This window comes from Balaenoptera musculus, chromosome 13 (genome assembly GCF_009873245.2).
Source record: "Balaenoptera musculus isolate JJ_BM4_2016_0621 chromosome 13, mBalMus1.pri.v3, whole genome shotgun sequence".
Taxonomy (NCBI): Eukaryota; Metazoa; Chordata; class Mammalia; order Artiodactyla; family Balaenopteridae; genus Balaenoptera; species Balaenoptera musculus.
Genome location: NC_045797.1, coordinates 64,525,939 through 64,544,144, shown reverse-complemented (window position 1 = coordinate 64,544,144; position 18,206 = coordinate 64,525,939). Strand labels below are relative to the sequence as shown.

The 18,206-nt window shown below is 34.4% G+C and overlaps 1 protein-coding gene across 1 annotated transcript in view; it reads left to right on the top strand.

Moving 5' to 3' along the window:
• Positions 1-18,206, top strand: part of BIRC6 (baculoviral IAP repeat containing 6) — a 241,875-nt gene that overhangs the window by 44,493 nt on the left and 179,176 nt on the right. The window contains 5 exon segments of the mRNA XM_036873943.1: positions 1,902-2,124; positions 2,207-2,367; positions 6,507-6,565; positions 10,935-12,329; positions 16,814-16,963. Coding sequence (XP_036729838.1) covers positions 1,902-2,124; positions 2,207-2,367; positions 6,507-6,565; positions 10,935-12,329; positions 16,814-16,963 — 1,988 coding nt within the window.

Here is an 18,206-nt window from a genome sequence, read left to right as displayed (position 1 = left end):
GGTCATGGTAGTGAAAAACTGGAAAATCTTACATGCCTCTCAGGAGGGGACTAGCTAAATAAAATATATTCATGTAATTGACTATGATCCAACAGTTAAAGGAATGAACAGTTAGCTCTCTATTAATCACCAGTACCTTTTAGATATGTTATTGTATCAAGAAAGCTGTTGTAGAATGATTCATATAATAATATTGTTTATTTAAAATGAAAAAAACCCATATTTTCTGAATGTACATGTATGTGTATAAATTTATAAGTATATTTTAGAAGTGTATTAAATTTGTAATAGTGGTTACCTGGAGGTGGGATAGGAGATTACTGGGGGTGGATATTATAACCGAAGTGGGTCTTTTGCTGTATTTCAGATAGTCATATGTCACTTGCGTAAATAAAATTTTAATTAAAAAGTTAAAACTCAGGTTAAGAGAGAAAGATGGAAAGAGGAAAAATACCCTAGGGTTTGGCTGTGAGGGAATCCAGTTCAGATATCATGTGCCTGCAGATGCCATGTAACAGCATTAACGTAAGACGCCTTGTGTACTGTAAATTGTCCAGGATTTATATATGGTTATAGGTAAGTTGTAGGTGCAGTGTAAAAAGAAATATGTATACCCCATGGAATATTTTACAAGTATAGCTTTCCTTTCTTTGACATGGAAGTATAAAAATGGGTTTTAAAAAAACCCTCTTTGTTTTGGTGGTAGCATTCTCACATTTCAAATAATGCCTTGTAATTACAGCTAGTGAAAGTTTAAAAAAAAAAAAAAAAGAATAACCAAAAAGAAATAAAGTAGTCACAAAGTTGGGCAGATAATTTTTAAGTGTTAAGTTGATCCTGCTTTAAATATTTGAGAAAATTTTTTAAGTCAGTATACCAGTCTTGATCTGAGGTCCTAGTATTTTATTCTTATTACACATATTAGGGTTTTCTAGTAAACTAATTTAACATTTCATTTTGCTCAGTAAGTATTTATGTGAAGGAAATAATGTACAAGCTATAGACATTATCCAAGTTTCTTTGAAGTTATTTGTCTGATGGAGTCTGATAGTGAATGTGAAAGGTGTATCTCTGTGTTTTTAATATATGTCATTTTATCCATACTCTAGAGATCTTTCTGCTTTCAGGTCTTTACTAAAAAAGTTTTTTGCAGTATGAATAGCATTTATAGAGTTTTATTATATGCTGTTTATAGCTGTGGCCACTGTTATATAGATAGGTGGGTCTGTATCTACGTATGGATTATTATTTATTTTAAAAACAGCTTTATTGAGATACCTTTGACATGTAAAAATTACATACATTTAAGGTGTACAATCTGATGTTTTAGTATATATACACAATGTGAAAAGATCACCATAATCAAGTTAATTAACATATCCATCACCTCTAATAGTTACCAGTTTGTGTGTGTTTGTGTGTTAAGAGTATTTAATTCAAGATACATCCTCTTCACAAATTTCAAATATACAATATGGTAATGTTATCTTTTGTCACCATGCTGTAGAATACATAGAAAATTTTAGACTGAAACAAAGTAGTTATTTATTTAAAGCTGTGGGAAACCAGTGTGAAGAAATATAAGGAGATTAAACAGTTTTATCAGTATACTAATATGATAAAAATTTTACTGTATCATTTATTTCTGTTTCATCTCAGACTGGCTTTATTTGTAATCAGTTAAAGTGAACAATTGCTGTTAAAGTGAGTAGTTAACATGTTAGAGTGATCTCAGTAAAATGGAACAATTTGCTATTTAAGTCTTTAATTAAAGAATACTTTAAGTTCAACTAATTGTTTTTGTTTTTTTTTAAAAGAAAAAATATCTTGGAGTTCTCTTTTAGTGTACAGACTTAACAGCAGTTGTTCAGTAAACTTTCCCTTCCTTAATTTGTGTAAAGGTCTGAACACGAGAGACATTCCCCAAACTGCCCGTTTGTGAAAGGTGAGCACACACAGAATGTGCCATTGTCAGTCACTCTTGCAACAAGTCCTGCGCAGTTCCCTTGCACGGATGGAACTGACAGAATATCTTGCTTTGGGTCCGGGAGCTGCCCTCACTTTTTAGCTGCTGCAACGAAACGAGGAAAGATCTGTATATGGGATGTTTCCAAACTTATGAAGGTATGTTTTAATTTTGAAGAAACATATTAGTAATTGAGAAAAAAATCCGTTGTAAATTTAGGCTTTTCATTTATTTGTTTAGGTGCACTTAAAGTTTGAAATTAATGCATATGATCCAGCAATTGTACAACAGCTTATTCTCTCGGGAGAACCAAGCTCAGCAGTTGAATCTAGGAGACCAACTTTGGCATGGCTGGAAGACTCCTCTAGTTGCTCAGATATACCAAAATTGGAAGGAGATAGGTATGTAAATTTGTTTTGATAATATTTATAGAAGTTAAGTGTTTTCCTAAATTGTATATTCTCTTAATTCTAATTAAAGAGGCAGAAAGCGTTGTTAGTCTCAAGAGATTAGAGACTCAATGTTTGGTTAGAAATCTGAAAGAATTGTATGATTCTTGAAAGAAATTTTCATTCACAAACAACATAGTCTATAAAATATACTTTATTTTCTATCTCAGTCTATGCCAGTTGGGAATAATCACAGCATTGAAAAGTAAAGTCTAAATAATGAAATGAAATCCTTGGATTAGATTTGTAATTTTGCCTTCTCCTAAATCTTTTCATAGAGCAGTTGAATCATTTGGTTCATTTCCCCTTTTTTCATTAGCAGCTAAAATATAGAAGTGGTAATGAATAGTGAAATAACCCATGGCTAGGCAAGCTGATCTAATTATTTAAAACAAATGTATCAGTAGTCAGCAATGAGTTGAGGTACAATAATTATTGCTAAGGAAAGATTCTGGTAGAATTGTTGTACTGGATTCTATTCAGCTTTTCCGGAGATTCATGATTTCTCTGGCTGTATTTGATCTATGTGGGGGAAAGAGAGTCAAATTAAAATCTCATCTTACCTACTTGTCTCCATAGAAGCTCTGCAGTTGTAACTCCTGAACTGGGTAGGATTATAGAGCAACATTTGCGATACTCCCAATGTAGGCAGAATGAAGGGGTCCGTAAGCCACTCAGCTTGTCTTAAACAATAGCAGCTACCACTTTTTAAGGTTCTGATGGTAGCCATGTGAAATGGAGCCTCTGTAACTGATCAGGTGTCCTGGTATACTGAGATCTATCATTTCACTTGCAGGGCTTCTTGTGTTGCTGATGTGTGATTGGTGTTACACCACAGTGATTTATCATTTTATTTCACAGTCTATTTATTTGGTGGCATGCACTTTCATTAAGAAGTAATATAAAACTTTATTAATGGAAATGATTTTATTATTTAAATTAATGGAGAATTCACAACATATAAAATGGGAAGTTTACCTCTGTCTAGTCCTTCTTGCTAATAGTATGTGGAAATTATTAGTAGGTAAATGAATGTGGTCTGAGTTCTGGAACAGACTGAATTAAAGCTTCATGGTGTTCTCAGTTATTTTAAGTCCCTGTGAGAGCTTGATGGGAAAGCAGTTGGCCCATTGTTGTCTTGAGTTTGACCATATTTGCCAGTAAGACTGAAAAGTAAGCATGCGTGATCTCTTTGATTTTCTTAGAAATTAGTGGAAAATTATTCATAGAAGATAATGAAACTGGTATGTCCTGAACACTGACTTTAACTAGAACTTTTGACTCAGTTTTGTAATTTGAGGATTAAAAATTGAATCAAGATGTAGTTTTAAGATCACACACATATACACACCTTGGTAAAATGTACATTTTAGGTAAACACTTGTCCAGTATTTCTTGCAGACAGGTATTATCTGAGCTCGTGTGCTAGGGTTGAGATATAAATCGCTCTGCCTGCTTTTTTAAGAGACTTAAAATCTTTCTAGGGTAGAATGACCCTTTTCTCCCAAGAAAGCGTGAAATGAGTCATATACAAAGATTACTCTGTGTCGGGGTGGTAGGAGGAAGCTGAAGAGGTGGAGCTTGAAGCCCTTTCTCTCCCCTTCCTTTCCTCCAGAGGTAGCAGGATTCCTGCTGAATTGGTAGTGGATATAATGAGCCAGACTGCCTCTGCCTCTGTGGCACGAGATATAGTATATTTTGTTTTAAAATATGCTGTGCTTCATTAGCTTGAAGAATAATACATTAATTGAAGAAATTAAAGCTTAACCAAGAAGTTTAAAGTAATTAGCAGTATAGCTTGCTTGGCAATTGTTTTTTGTCTATTTCTACTTAGAAGGCAACATTTGTCTTTGTTCTGAATTTATTTAAGGAAGAATATTTATTTGGGACACATTTAATTTTAATGAATTAACATTTTTGTCTGGATGCCTCGTTTGTATGTTATGTCTTTCGAATTTGCAAAAATTTTCTGAGTTTAGCTTTGAAGTTGCTTATAGTATTGTATATCTTAGTTATATATCAAAACTAAGGTACACCTGTAGTATTAGTATATATAATCTTAACTAAGCATTTTAAACTTACCATATATATTTTTTTGCATGTTTATTACTTTGGAAAAGGTTTTGTATCATGTAAAAGACTTTAGTAAATCTAGTGTCTATTATATAAGTACATTTGACCCTTGAACAACATGGGTTAACTGTGTGAGTCCAATTATGTGTGTATTTTTTTTAATAGTGAATACTGCACGACCTGCAGTTGGTTCAATCTGCAGATGCAGAACCACGGATACAGAAGGGCAATTAGTATAAGTTATACACAGATTTTCCACTTAGTGGAGGGTTGGTGCACCTAACCCCTGTGTTGTTCAGTGGTCAACTGTGATGCATGTTTATTGTAGAAATATTAGAAAATATATGGAAGTAAATTGAAGAAAAGTAGAGTCCCCATTATCATACCATCTAGTCATGTTAACGTTTAGGTGTGTATAGTTTTTTTTAAACCCACGTGATTTAAAAAAAAATGTGTTGATGCATAATTACCCATCAGAAGATTCACCCTTTAAGTGTACAGTTTAGTGGTTTTACTCCTATGATTTTATCACTTAGTAGTATGAGCATTTTTCTGTCAAGAAATAATTTTTTTTAAATACTATTTTATTTTGAAGAATTTCACAATAAAGCTTTTTTTTTGTGTGTGGGCTAATTAAGGCAATTATCTGGCAACCCTTTGTAACATTCTCTGTACCTTCAAGACAGCTGAATTCCTTCTTTAAAATATACTACTACTAGATTTTATCTTTTATCTCAGTGTAGCTGGGTAATATTTGGCTATTTTTCTTAATGCAAAAGCCCTCAAAACCTATTGTTTCTTCTTGGTTTGGACTTCTTCATTCTGGATAATTCCCAATCATTAATTTTTCCTCTTAGGATTTATTTTTCCAAATATCTTTATTATTTTTCTGAAACTAGCCAATTAGTGTTTGAATAGCTTGAGGCTAATTAGCAGCTCATCTTTTTCACATTCTTTTTGTTATTTTTAAATTATAGCGCAAAATTTGTTTATGGTTAATTATTACCAGCTGAAAAACTGAAACACAGAAATTATGTCAAAAATATGTAAGCAAGTATCTTCCCACCCCAATTTCAGACATTAATGCATTAAGCATTAAGCATTTCTAAGGGACATTACCAGGTTACATTTCATAATAAAATAACATTATAAATGCCTAGGTATTTCAGATGGAAGTGCAATATACTGTTTCCAAAAGGGAGAATTACTTTTCCTTCTTGTGAAATGCATCTTTTAATTTTTGTAGTTTAGGTTATCAAAATTTTAGAACTGCTGTAAATGTGCTGATTGTTAGTTCATACACTGCCTAATGTTGTGCTAGAGTGGTCTGTAATTATATCTTTTTTCCTGTTTGCTAACAATGGAGACTGAGGATAACGTTAGATGCAAAGAGAGAGGCTGGCAATTTCTTGGCCACCTGAGTGAAGAGGAAAAACAGTCTTGTTGTCTTGACTCCTGAGTTATGAGTTTTAGTAGTTTTCCTGCTTATCAAGGCGGTCTTAACAGCCCCTCCCAAACAAGCAAAAAAACCAAAAGCAAAACACAAATGAAATGCATATCTGTGTGAAAACACTTAGATACACACATATTTATACAGCTGTTCTATTTGGTTTTAGGGTAACTTTTCTGAATTCAGTAATACAATAGTTACTAAAATTTTACTACTGGAAGCTTGTGCTTGATCTTATTAGCTGTTTTTCTCTTTTTTCATTTTATTTACCCAGACTATCCCTAGTCGTACCTACTCATTTGTCGAATTCCCATAGGTTCTATTGTAAATTTTTAGAGATTACCACACTCTATTTCAGGCAAACATTTATTTAATGATTTAAGATGATTCATTATTAGCATTGTTAATCAGTTAGGGTCTCAAACTACTTATATATCATTTAAGCTAGTTGTGTGATGCTTGTTTGAGATGCAAAACAATGGTTGTAACATTGTCCTTTTTTCTTTGCTGTCTCATGTTATGTATACTTTTTTTGAAATGGAAATTAATTTTTAATTTATCTTTTAAGTGATGATTTACTGGAGGATTCAGACAGTGAAGAGCACTCCAGATCAGATTCTGTGACAGGTATGTAAAAAATATTAGATAATCTATTTTTTATATCCTTGCATTTATATAGTTTTTAGGTAAAGCTAAATACCACTTAATTCTGTATTTCTTAGTGCGAACTCTAAATTTTCATTAATACACAAAGAAATCTCAAATATTATGTATCAGAGATCTTGAATTAGTAGTGTGTTCATAGAGTTTCATACTTAAAATTTAAATAGTACCTATTTGAGCCAAAGGAATTAAAATGGCTCTTATTAAATCTTTGTCACATATTTCAGGGACATTAAACTCTTCCAAATGTGTTCAGCTTATTTGTATAGTGTATTGTATTGTTAAATAAAAGTAACATTTAAATTAATAATTAATAATTATTAATTAATGATTTCTTATTCTCCCAAAAACATAGGTGAACAGAGAATAAATTTTAAAGTATAAAATCATAGACATTAAGGCATCAAGTAAATGCTGCCTTGTTCATTAACTTATGAAATATTAAGGCAAAAGAGTATGCTTCATATTTTAATGTAGTTATATTATAGGCAAGGCATCTCAGAATTCGAATCCTAACCCTGTCACTTTTTTTTTGGCTGCGTTGGGTCTTCGTTGCTGTGCATGGGCTTTCTCTAGTTGCGGTGCGTGGGCTTCTCATTGAGGTGGCTTCTCTTGTGGAGCATGGGCTCTAGGCGCATGGGCTTCAGTAGTTGTGGCTTGCGGGTTCTAGAGCACAGGCTCAGTAGTTGTGGCGCACAGGCTTAGTTGCTCTGCGCCATGTGGGATCTTCCTGGACCAGGGCATGAACCTGTGTCCCCTGCCTCGGCAGACGGATTCTTAACCACTGCGCCACCAGGGAAGCCCAACCCTGTCACTTATTATAGTCTGATTGCCCTTCCTAATATATAAAATAGTGATATTAACATCTGTTTTTAAAAATTTGGGGAATTGATTAAGATAAAAATACGTAAACAGATTACCTGGGAAGTAGCCACTATTTTAAAGAAGTGACCATTATTAAATTCTGGCTATTTTCTAATGTCAAACGTCATGAAATAAGGACATATATGACTTATTACATCTCTTTAGGGGAGACTTGGTTTTGTATAGTTCAGTTGTTAAAAGTTTTGTGTCTAAAGTTAGTATAGAGTAGCAGGTGCTCTCAATTCTAATTTGCTGTAAAATCTTTTTAAAGCCACCAGACAGAATACTGCACTGATTTTTGGGTTAACCCTCATTTGTCTTTTAAGGCAGTTCTTAGCAATGAAAAAAATCAAGAAAAATGTAGGAAACTGCCCCGAATAATATACAAATGTGTAATTAGCGCTAGGAAAAATAATTGATTACATTAAAAAAATTTAGTCTAATGAAGAGTGCTCTTTTTCCACTTTGTTATCCCTTTGCAAAAGAAAGGGCTACTATTACATTTTGAAAAATCTGATGACGAATAATACATTGGTCACTGGTTATCTGGAGATCTGGTTAGAGCTTGAACTCTTTTGCAAAATAAGTCTTTGGTCTTGTCAAGTCACTTAAACTCTGGGCTTCAGTTTTTCCTTTGTCAAGTGAAGTATTTGAACTAAATTTTCCTTTTTCTGCTCTTAATTTTTTTGATTCTAGCTATTATCCTTTCCTTTGTGTGCTGTGGCCTAGCTCTTTCCTCTGGGTCTAAGGATCTCAGTAGGTATTTTTGTAATTATAGTACTTATATATTGATCTGTTTCCTTATCCCTTTTCTACCTTTATCTTTTTCATCTATGCCTGATCTTTTGATCTTTCACACTTCCTTTAGATTCTGTAGTCCTGTTTACTTCACTTCCCACTTACCATATATTTTTGTTGACTCTTTTTATGATACCTCATTCAGGGTTGGGAGTGGTGTCCTTATGTAGTATTAAAAGGTAACCATGGTAAGAGAAAAAAATCCTTCCACTTCAGAATTTTTAATTGCCTCATTTGAGGTTATGTAAGTAGTTCATTCATTTATAGTAAAATATGTATCTTCTAAGCTAATTCTTTTATATTGAGAGACTATTGGTGAATTTTGGAGGCTTGTGATATTAATGGGAGATGTATTCTTCCTGAAGTATCTAAAATAAGTCATAGATGCTATTTCAAAACTTAAATTTACTAACTCCAAGTTCTTCCCATCAAATTGAATGATATGGTCTGAAAAATTGTAGAATATATTTCTTAATTTCAAAAATGTGAGTGGAGACTAAGAGACTTTTATCTGTTTTTTAGTTGAAGGTTATGACTTCTGTAAGTAGATGATGTCAGAGAGAAAAGTTTGCTCTTTGGTTCATATATCAGAATTAAGGGTACATACCTTCTTGTGTAGAAGGAGAAGAATGTTTGGCAAGAGATTGAAGAACAGTTCAAATTGAAATTTGATGGTTTTAGGAAAATGCCTAATGTAAACCTCTGGAAGTTTGGCTGGCAGAACTGTGGGTTGACACTACCTAAGTAAGCAGAATAGAGAAGGGTTTCCCAATATGATTATCTGAAGAATATTATACTGCAGGATATTTGTAGTTATGTTCTGTAAAAATTTATTCTGTGGTCCAACAGTTTTGAGAAGTTCTGAGACAAGTAAAGATAACAGTTTTCCTTACTGCAGTATTTGACAGTGGTCGTGCTTTGTCAGTCTTCTGAGGAGAATGTACTGCATACGCTGTTTCCTAGACATCGATTAAATAGTTGGGAAGAAACAGAGTAGTAATGCCACTTGTTATATTTTCTTTTTTAACGGATAATCTCATCTCACATGTCTTTTGAATATTGTCTTAAATGTGTGTTAATATATGTAACTTATGGTTAATTGACTTTGTTTTAATATGTACATAGACTAAAATAGCTTTTTCTTGGCAATTTCCTGCCATAACTGAAAAAAAAAATCAGTTAAGTAAGTTTCAGTTTAGTCCAATAGATAGTTAGCATCCTCAAGATTTACTACAGTGTATTGCATGTTACAAAAATCTCACTCAAAATGATGTTTCAAATTTCAACCTCATATCTAAATGAGTAAATTCGTAAAGTAAATATATATAAATATTGCATGGCAATATAAAGGCTGCACGTGAATATAGTCAAATGAGTGGTTAAAAGCTTCATTAGTACAATTAAATTAAGTTTATAACTAAAGTTTTTTCTGCTTTGCTAGAAATGGATTTAGTTTTAGATGATAATAGTGACATTGTGTGAAATGAGAAGTTTATGCTCAGAAAATGGGAAGTCTAGATGAAGCTGTCCGTGAGCATTTTGAAGATATTGCTTATGAAATCGTTAACAAAAATGGTGTAAACAGAGCTTTCAGTGTATCTCAAGTGTTGGATGTTCCATGAATCTCTGTTGCTCATTCCTGTACTTGGGTAACTTTCAAACCTCCATGCAATCACCTTGAGTTATTTTATACTTATTTCCTTACTCTTCTATGTTCTTCTTAATCTAAAATTGTAAAACCAATTCCAGTTTTTTTGGTATTTCCACAAGTTACATAGAGTGACCTTTACATTATTATTGCTAATAATGTTGTTGCCTGATAGTTTGTGCTATTGAGGAAAAAAACAGATTGGTTGAAACTTTGCATTCAGTATCAAGAGATTATACCTGGTTTAGAGGTTGACTGACATCTACTTCAGGGTTTTGTGTTGAGAGAGATGGTATTTTTGGAGCATTGAGACTGAGGAATGACCTTTATACTATTTGTAAGGGGACAGCTTGAAGATCACACGGTAGACAAAAGGTCAGTAAGGGTAATGTAATGTAGTTGACTTGAAATGAACTAAAAATGAGAGGATAATACAGAAGACACTTATTTCACTTAAAATGACAAATTTTGGGAACTTTTTTTTCTAGTTATTTTTTTCTGAGCTGAGGTTAGAATTAAATTGCATACTATGACAGTCAACTGATAATTAGCATGGTGGGGTGGGAGAGAGGTGATGAACTGAGATTACAGTAATGTTTCATGGATATTCTTCAAAGTGCATAAATGACAGATGCATAGTATTGAGTGTATTTTTGGTTTAGAGTTGAAGGACAGAAATCTTTTATTTTGATACTAATAATGTCTTTGTTCTTTAACCCTTTTTTTCTCCTTTTTTTTTTTTTTTTTTAAAAAAAAGGATTTTGCTCACAGATTGCCAGGAGAATATATTCTGAATTTAAAATGATTTTTGGAACTCTTTAATACCTCTGTGGTTTTTCTGAGTAGATTCATCTCAGGTTTGATTAAATTTCCTTTAAAAGGTCTTAAATTCTTCCACTAGTGTAATTAAAATGCACCAACTGGATGAGTTAAAAAAAAAAGAAAATTAATGAAAATGGCATACTACAGATTTTGATTTATCTTCACAAGGCCATTTGTAATGAATATTGTTCCTTTTCAAAGGGCATGCATCACAGAAGGAAGCCATGGACGTGAGCCTTGATATAACAGCACTCAGCATCCTCCAGCAGCCAGAAAAACTTCAGTGGGAGATTGTTGCAAATGTGCTTGAAGATACTGTTAAGGATCTTGAAGAACTTGGGGCAAATCCTTGCTTAACCAACTCTAAGAGTGAAAAGACAAAGGAAAAGCACCAGGAACAACACAACATTCCCTTTCCATGTTTATTAGCTGGAGGTTTATTAACATATAAATCTCCTGCTACCTCACCCATTAGTAGTAATTCTCACAGGTCACTGGATGGTTTAAGCAGAACTCAGGGTGAAAGTATATCAGAACAAGGGTCAACTGACAATGAATCCTGCACTAATTCAGAATTAAATTTTCCTCTGGTGAGAAGGACTTTACCCATTTTGCTTCTTTATAGCATCAAGGAATCTGATGAGAAAGCAGGAAAAATCTTTTCACAGATGAACAATATAATGAGTAAAAGTTTGCATGATGATGGCTTTACAGTTCCCCAGATTATTGAAATGGAGCTGGATAGTCAGGAGCAGTTGTTGTTGCAGGATCCCCCTGTGACTTACATTCAGCAATTCGCAGATGCAGCAGCCAGCCTTACCTCTCCAGATTCTGAGAAGTGGAACTCTGTGTTTCCCAAGCCTGGGACTTTGGTTCAGTGTTTGAGGCTGCCAAAGTTTGCGGAGGAGGAGAATCTTTGTATAGACTCAATAACTCCTTGTGCTGATGGAATTCATTTATTAGTAGGACTGCGGACATGCCCTGTTGAATCCTTGAGTGCAATAAATCAAGTAGAGGCCTTGAATAATTTAAATAAGTTAAACTCTGCACTATGTAATAGACGGAAAGGTGAGCTGGAATCAAATCTTGCTGTAGTGAATGGTGCAAATATTAGTATAATCCAACACGAATCACCAGCAGATGTACAGACTCCTTTGATAATTCAACCTGAGCAGAGGAATGTTAGTGGTGGATATTTAATACTTTATAAAATGAATTATGCCACTCGGATAGTGACTTTAGAAGAGGAGCCAATAAAAATCCAACATATCAAAGATCCCCAGGACACAATTACCTCGCTCATTTTGCTTCCACCAGATATATTGGATAATCGAGAGGATGACTATGAGGAACCTGCTGAGGAAATGCAGTTAACCTCAAAGAATGGCATTGAGAGAGAGAAAAAGTCTGATATTTCTACTCTTGGACACCTGGTAATAACCACTCAGGGAGGATATGTAAAAATATTAGATCTTTCAAACTTTGAAATTTTGGCCAAAGTGGAACCTCCTAAAAAGGAGGGCACTGAGGAACAAGACACGTTTGTTTCTGTCATTTACTGCTCGGGCACAGACAGGCTGTGTGCATGCACCAAAGGTAAGCTATTGATTGGTTTGGTTCTTCTACAAATCTTATAAAATCAATGTATATGGCATTCATTTATGTGCATACTTAGCATGAATTTTAGATCCATATAGATGGAGAGAAATTTATTTCTTTTGTAATGAAGTGGTAAATCTTTCTACTGTTTTAACTGTTTTTAAAACTTTTTTCTACTGCCCTAGGTAAGAATTGATTCTAATTTAAATAAGTTAATAAGTCTCTCAGAAAGTATCTTCTCTGCTTTAACCTCAAGAAAATAACCTGCTGTTGTTTCTGTGAGTCCTGACTCTGCATCTGCTCAAATTTGTGGCTTTGGACAAGTTACTTTAAACTCAGTAAACCTTTGTTTCTTTATATATAAACTAGGACAAGGCAGCCTATTTGCAGGCTTGATAGAATTAAATGAAATAATGTATGTAAAGTTTCTGGCACAAATACATGTCCTTATTTCCTTCTGAAATAAAAGTATTTAGTAAATAATTATTAGTTTTGCCAAATAAGTTTTTCTTGTCTTATTTACTGCTAACCTTTTGCTGATAGTGCATCAGTTTTGCCACATTTGAGGCTGCATACAGAGTAACAGATAGTGTTACTAAGGAGTTACTGACACTATCAGGCAAAATGAATAGTCCTATTGATTGTTTAGTAGGAATTTAGGGCCAGGAAATATTTGAAGCCTAAGTAACTATTACCAACGCTTGGCAGAGGAATTGGGTTTGGGAAGAGTTATGCGTCTCATTTGTGGTTCTGGTAGGAATTAACCTGAATTTTTCCTCTCTTTAAAAAGATTTTAAGAGTTTGGCTAAGAAGGATAATGGTGGACGTAGTGGTGTGGATTGCCTTCTTTGAAACACATCTAGTGAAATAACAAGGGGGGAAAAAAAATCTTCAAATAACATCAAAATCCAACTAGATTATTTTAAAAAATGAGCAGTGTAGAATAACTTTAGAATAATAGAACTTTCAGAAAAACCATTAAAATACTATGGGGTGTCAAGGATAATTTGAGCTTATTTATCATGTATATGCCAGTTCATTTCTGTGAGAGTTTTACAACTCTGTTAATTTGTTTAGTCATCACACCAACTTTATGAGTTACGTACTGTTACTGTCTCCATTTTACAGATAAGGAAACCGAGGGAAAGAGGTTAAGTAACTTGCCTAAGTCACAGAGCTAATAAATGACAGAGTCAGCGTTCAGACCTGGGCAGTCTGTCATCAGAGTGCTTAAACTACATTAAACTTCCAGAATGTAATAAAAGCAGAACACCCATACATTGAATTTTTTGGAATATTTTAATCTGAAAGATTTAAAAAATGAAAACAATATAATTAGCTGTAGGCCATCCAGAAGTGGAGCTGGGTTTGGAACCTGAGTTACCTGGTCCCAGGGCACATATTCATAAGATACTAGTAGTTTCCACAAGTGCAATCAGAGTTTAATTATTTGATTTATTTGATGAGATAGCTTTTGGCAATTCAGAGGAGAAATAGTATTTAAGCTATGAAATAGATTAATGTTTTCATGGAGTTTGGACAATGAAAATTTCTAGGAAGTGATCTCATGTGATAGAATTTATTTAGATGAATTGAAGGACAAGAGAAAGCCTGAGAAGTTGACCACTTTAAAAATTATCCCCGGGGCTTCTCTGGTGGCGCAGTGGTTGAGAATCTGCCTGCCAATGCAGGGGACACGGGTTCGAGCCCTGGTCTGGGAAGATCCCACATGCCGCGGAGCAACTAGGCCCGTGAGCCACAATTACTGAGCCTGCGTGTCTGGAGCCTGTGCTCCGCAACAAGAGAGGCCGCGATAGTGAGAGGCCCGCGCACCGCGATGAAGAGTGGCCCCCGCTTGCCGCAACTGGGGAAAGCCCTCGCACAGAAATGAAGACCCAACACAGCCATAAATAAATAAATAAATAAATAAATAAAATTTAAAAAACTAAAAACAAACAAACAAACAAAAATTATCCCCCAGTTCTTTAAGGGTTGACTGATCAAGATGCATTTGAAAAGATGAGATTAATAACAATAAAGAGGACAGAAAAGTTGATGTTTTAAAATGTGTGTATGACAGTCCATAAAGTAGATTTTTGAAAAGCACTGTAGACTGTAAATCAAATGGATTTGACTCTGTCTTATGAGTATATTCAAATAGCATAAGAGTCTTTCTCATGGAGAAACATTGAGTCTTTTGATAAAAATCTACAATTAATGTTATAAGTTAAATTTATTATTTTTTTTGCCACACCACACGGCATGTGGGATCTTACTTCCCCGACCAGGGATCGAACCTGTGCCCCATGCAGTGGAAGCGTGGAGCCCTAACCACTGGACCACCAGGGAATTCCCTATTATTATTATTTTTTGATGAGAACTCTTAGGATTTACTCATAACAACTTCCATATATAACATACAACTATTGATCTGTTTTTATTTCACGGATTCCTTCTACTGTCATCTCAAATCTGCCTCGAGTCTCTAGTGAACTTTTTCATTTTAGATACTTTTCAACTCTAGGATTTCCCTTTTGTTCTTTTAAAATAATTTGTTTCTTTGTTGAGATTCTTTATTTGTTGAGTTATTTTCACTGTTCGTTCTTCTAATTCTCTATACCTGGTTTCCTTTTATTCTATAAAATATTTACAATAGCTTCTTTGAAGTATTTGTCTGCTAAATCTAAATATGGGCGCTCAGAGATATTTCTCATTTTGTTTTTCTTGAGCATGCGTCACTCTTCACGTGTTTTATAATTTTTAATTTAATACTAGACATTTTAAATAATGTTGTAGAAACTCTGGACTATGATTTACCCCCCTCTGGAGGTGGTTGTTGCATTGGTTATTTGGTAACCCACCTGGACTAAATCTGTGAAATCTGTTTCTTCTGCAGTGAGCAGCCACTGATGTTTCTTTCATTTTTTCCCCCCTCTGGTTTTTATTTATTTATTTATTTTTAAAAATTTATTTATTTTACGTATTTATTTTTGGCTGTGTTGGGTCTTTGTTGCTGCGCGCGGGCTTTCTCTAGTTGTGGTGAACGGGGGCTACTCTTAGTTGCTGTGCGTGGGCTTCTCATTGCGGTGGCTTCTCTTGTTGCGGAGCACGGGCTCTACGTGCGCGGGCTTCAGTAGTTGTAGCATGCGGGCTCAGTAGTTGTGGCTCACAGGCTCCAGAGCGCAGGCTCAGTAGTTGTGGTGCATGGGCTTAGTTGCTCCGTGGCATGTGGGATCTTCCCGCACCAGGGCTTGAATCCGTGTCCCCTGCATTGGCAGGCGGATTCTTCACCACTGTGCCACCAGGGAAACCCTCTGGTTTTTATTTTTAAGACTTGCTTCTTATTTGTTGCCTCTCTGTCCACATAGTTTAGTATTCAGCCAATGATTTTGATAATTGGTTGTGACGAAACACCTTTACTGGTAAGGTTGTGTTCATGTGTGCCCTGGCTGTTATTTTCTTTATTTTTATTTTCTCTTGTGCCCTTTCAGGTCTTTTCTGCATAGGCATGGGGACTTGGTTGACCGAGAATGTGTTGATGGCTTGGACCCCATCTGGTCTTTGCTGCACATATTTGCAACCTCTGATCAATGTGGGATATGTGGAATGTTTACCAAGCCCCCTATGTTTCTCTCACTTCCTGTAATTCTTTGTTAATCTCCCGTTATTTCTAGTGTTTTGCTTGCCCTACACAGGATTCTGACTTCAGACAGTAGAGTAGATGGGCCTTCTTTTCGCCACTGAGCCACTTTAAGCAGACAAGCTTTCCAAATCAGTGAATCCCCTGTGGCAGTAGTAGCATATCTGCTGGTTTTCAACGTTTGACCCACTCTGTTTAAATTACAGTTTTGCCCAACTTTATAGATGCTTTTCAGGAATAAGATTTTTGTCTTCCTTATTATTCTGTCACGCTGGAAGCGAATCTCCAAATATTCTTGGTTTTTTTTTTTTTTTTTTTGGTCTTAAATATTTGCTAAGCTCGTTTTCCATTTTCTTTTCTGTGATAGAAATATGAAAAATAGAAATTTGATTTGATTTCATTTTATTGTGAATGCTTCAAAAAATTAAGAATCTTTGTTCAGTTTTGTTACTGCTGTGATTAAGAGGTTGGGCTGTGGATTCCAGTATAGCTAGTGCATCAGTTTCCTCATCTGTAAAGTGGCCACAATTATACTCCCTACTTTAAGGTTATTTGTGAAGACTAAATGAATTAAGCATTTAAAATAGTGTCTTACACATGTAAGTACTAGATAAATAACTGTTTTTACATATGTTTATGTATTTGCCATTTTCATCATTAAATTTAATTTTCCTTGACAGTTTGGTTTCTGAATTCTTAGAGATATGTCACTTTGGTAGCCCTCTTTTTTTGCCTTTTGAGTGATATTAAAATAAATTAAGTTTCTTAACTAAGTAGTATGCACTTGTCTGTTTACCTATTTTTCATGTACCTACGTTGATGGAATTTTACTACCCTGTAGGTGGTGAGCTTCATTTTCTCCAAATTGGAGGAACCTGTGATGATATTGATGAAGCTGACATACTAGTGGATGGATCTCTTTCTAAAGGAATAGAACCGTCTTCAGAAGGTTCCAAACCTTTATCAAATCCTTCAAGTCCTGGCATTTCAGGTATGGTATTTACTTTTTAAAATGATTCTTAAAAATGCAAATTCTTGTGATGTTCAAAGTTTTCTGAATCTTTCTTATATAATCTTAAACATTATTTCATTTTTTATAGTCAATTTTTGGTTTCTTTGAGAGAGTTCATTTCCTTGTTGACATTCTCTTGCCAGGCTTGTTTTTGTATATTGTTTATCACTATTTTTTCAGTAGTTGGAAAATGTTGTAAACATTAAAATAAGAAATGGTTCTCAACCTGTGGTAGGTTGACCAGTTTTGGTGAAGTCACCTAAGAGGTAAAAACATTATTTTGGTCGTTAAGGAGCTTTCGGTCTAGTTAGGGAGCAACAAAGCATATGAAAAAGAGAAGAGTTCATTAAGTAAGTGTAAAGTGAGTGAAATGGCTAATATTACTATATTACTACTGGAATAAAAATGCTGAAAAAATATTCTTTCCCGGGGGAGATATATTCAGACTCTCATTGCCCCATTGTGAACCTTTAGATAGGTTTGGTTTTGTTTGTTGTTTTTGCCTTTTCTCCTATCCATCTTCTCTACTGCCCTCCAGAACTTGTTTTTCAAAAGAAGTAATGTTAGCATTGTTACTCCTGCTTAAAAATCTTTACTTGCTCTGTGGGCTAATAACTCTAGTCGTTTTCTCAACCTCCAGTTATAGGAAACTTTTCATGATTTCTTAAGTGTATTCAGTTTCAAGCTCTTCATATGTTACACTAAGCTCTCTTTCCTTATCCTTTCCCTATACCACAGTTCTTTTGTACTTCCATTGTGCTGTTATGTTTTATTCTTAGCACTTACCACATTTTATTCCCCAAACCTAGCATTTAAAAGAAATTTAATGAATCTTTAAAGAAAAAATATGTTTAAACTCAAATGTATTCCAAACAAATAATACATGAAGTTGGTATTTGTTCTTCATGAATACTTACATTTGTGCATTTGATCATTCTTCTTTGCATCAAAGGGAAACTTCTAGTGATTACTAGTATAATATATCTTAATTTTAGTGATTACTTGTATAATATATAGCAGTCTTTACTACCATAAGACAGGGTTTCTCATTCTCAGCACTATTGACGTTTCGGACTAATTCTTCGTTGTGGGAGGGCTGTCCTGTGCTGTATTAGCAGTATCTCTGGCTTCTACCTACTTGATTCCTGTAGCACACACAATTATTCTCAACCAAATGGCCTTGGGGAGGCAAGATTATCCTCTGGTTGAGATAAAGTGACTC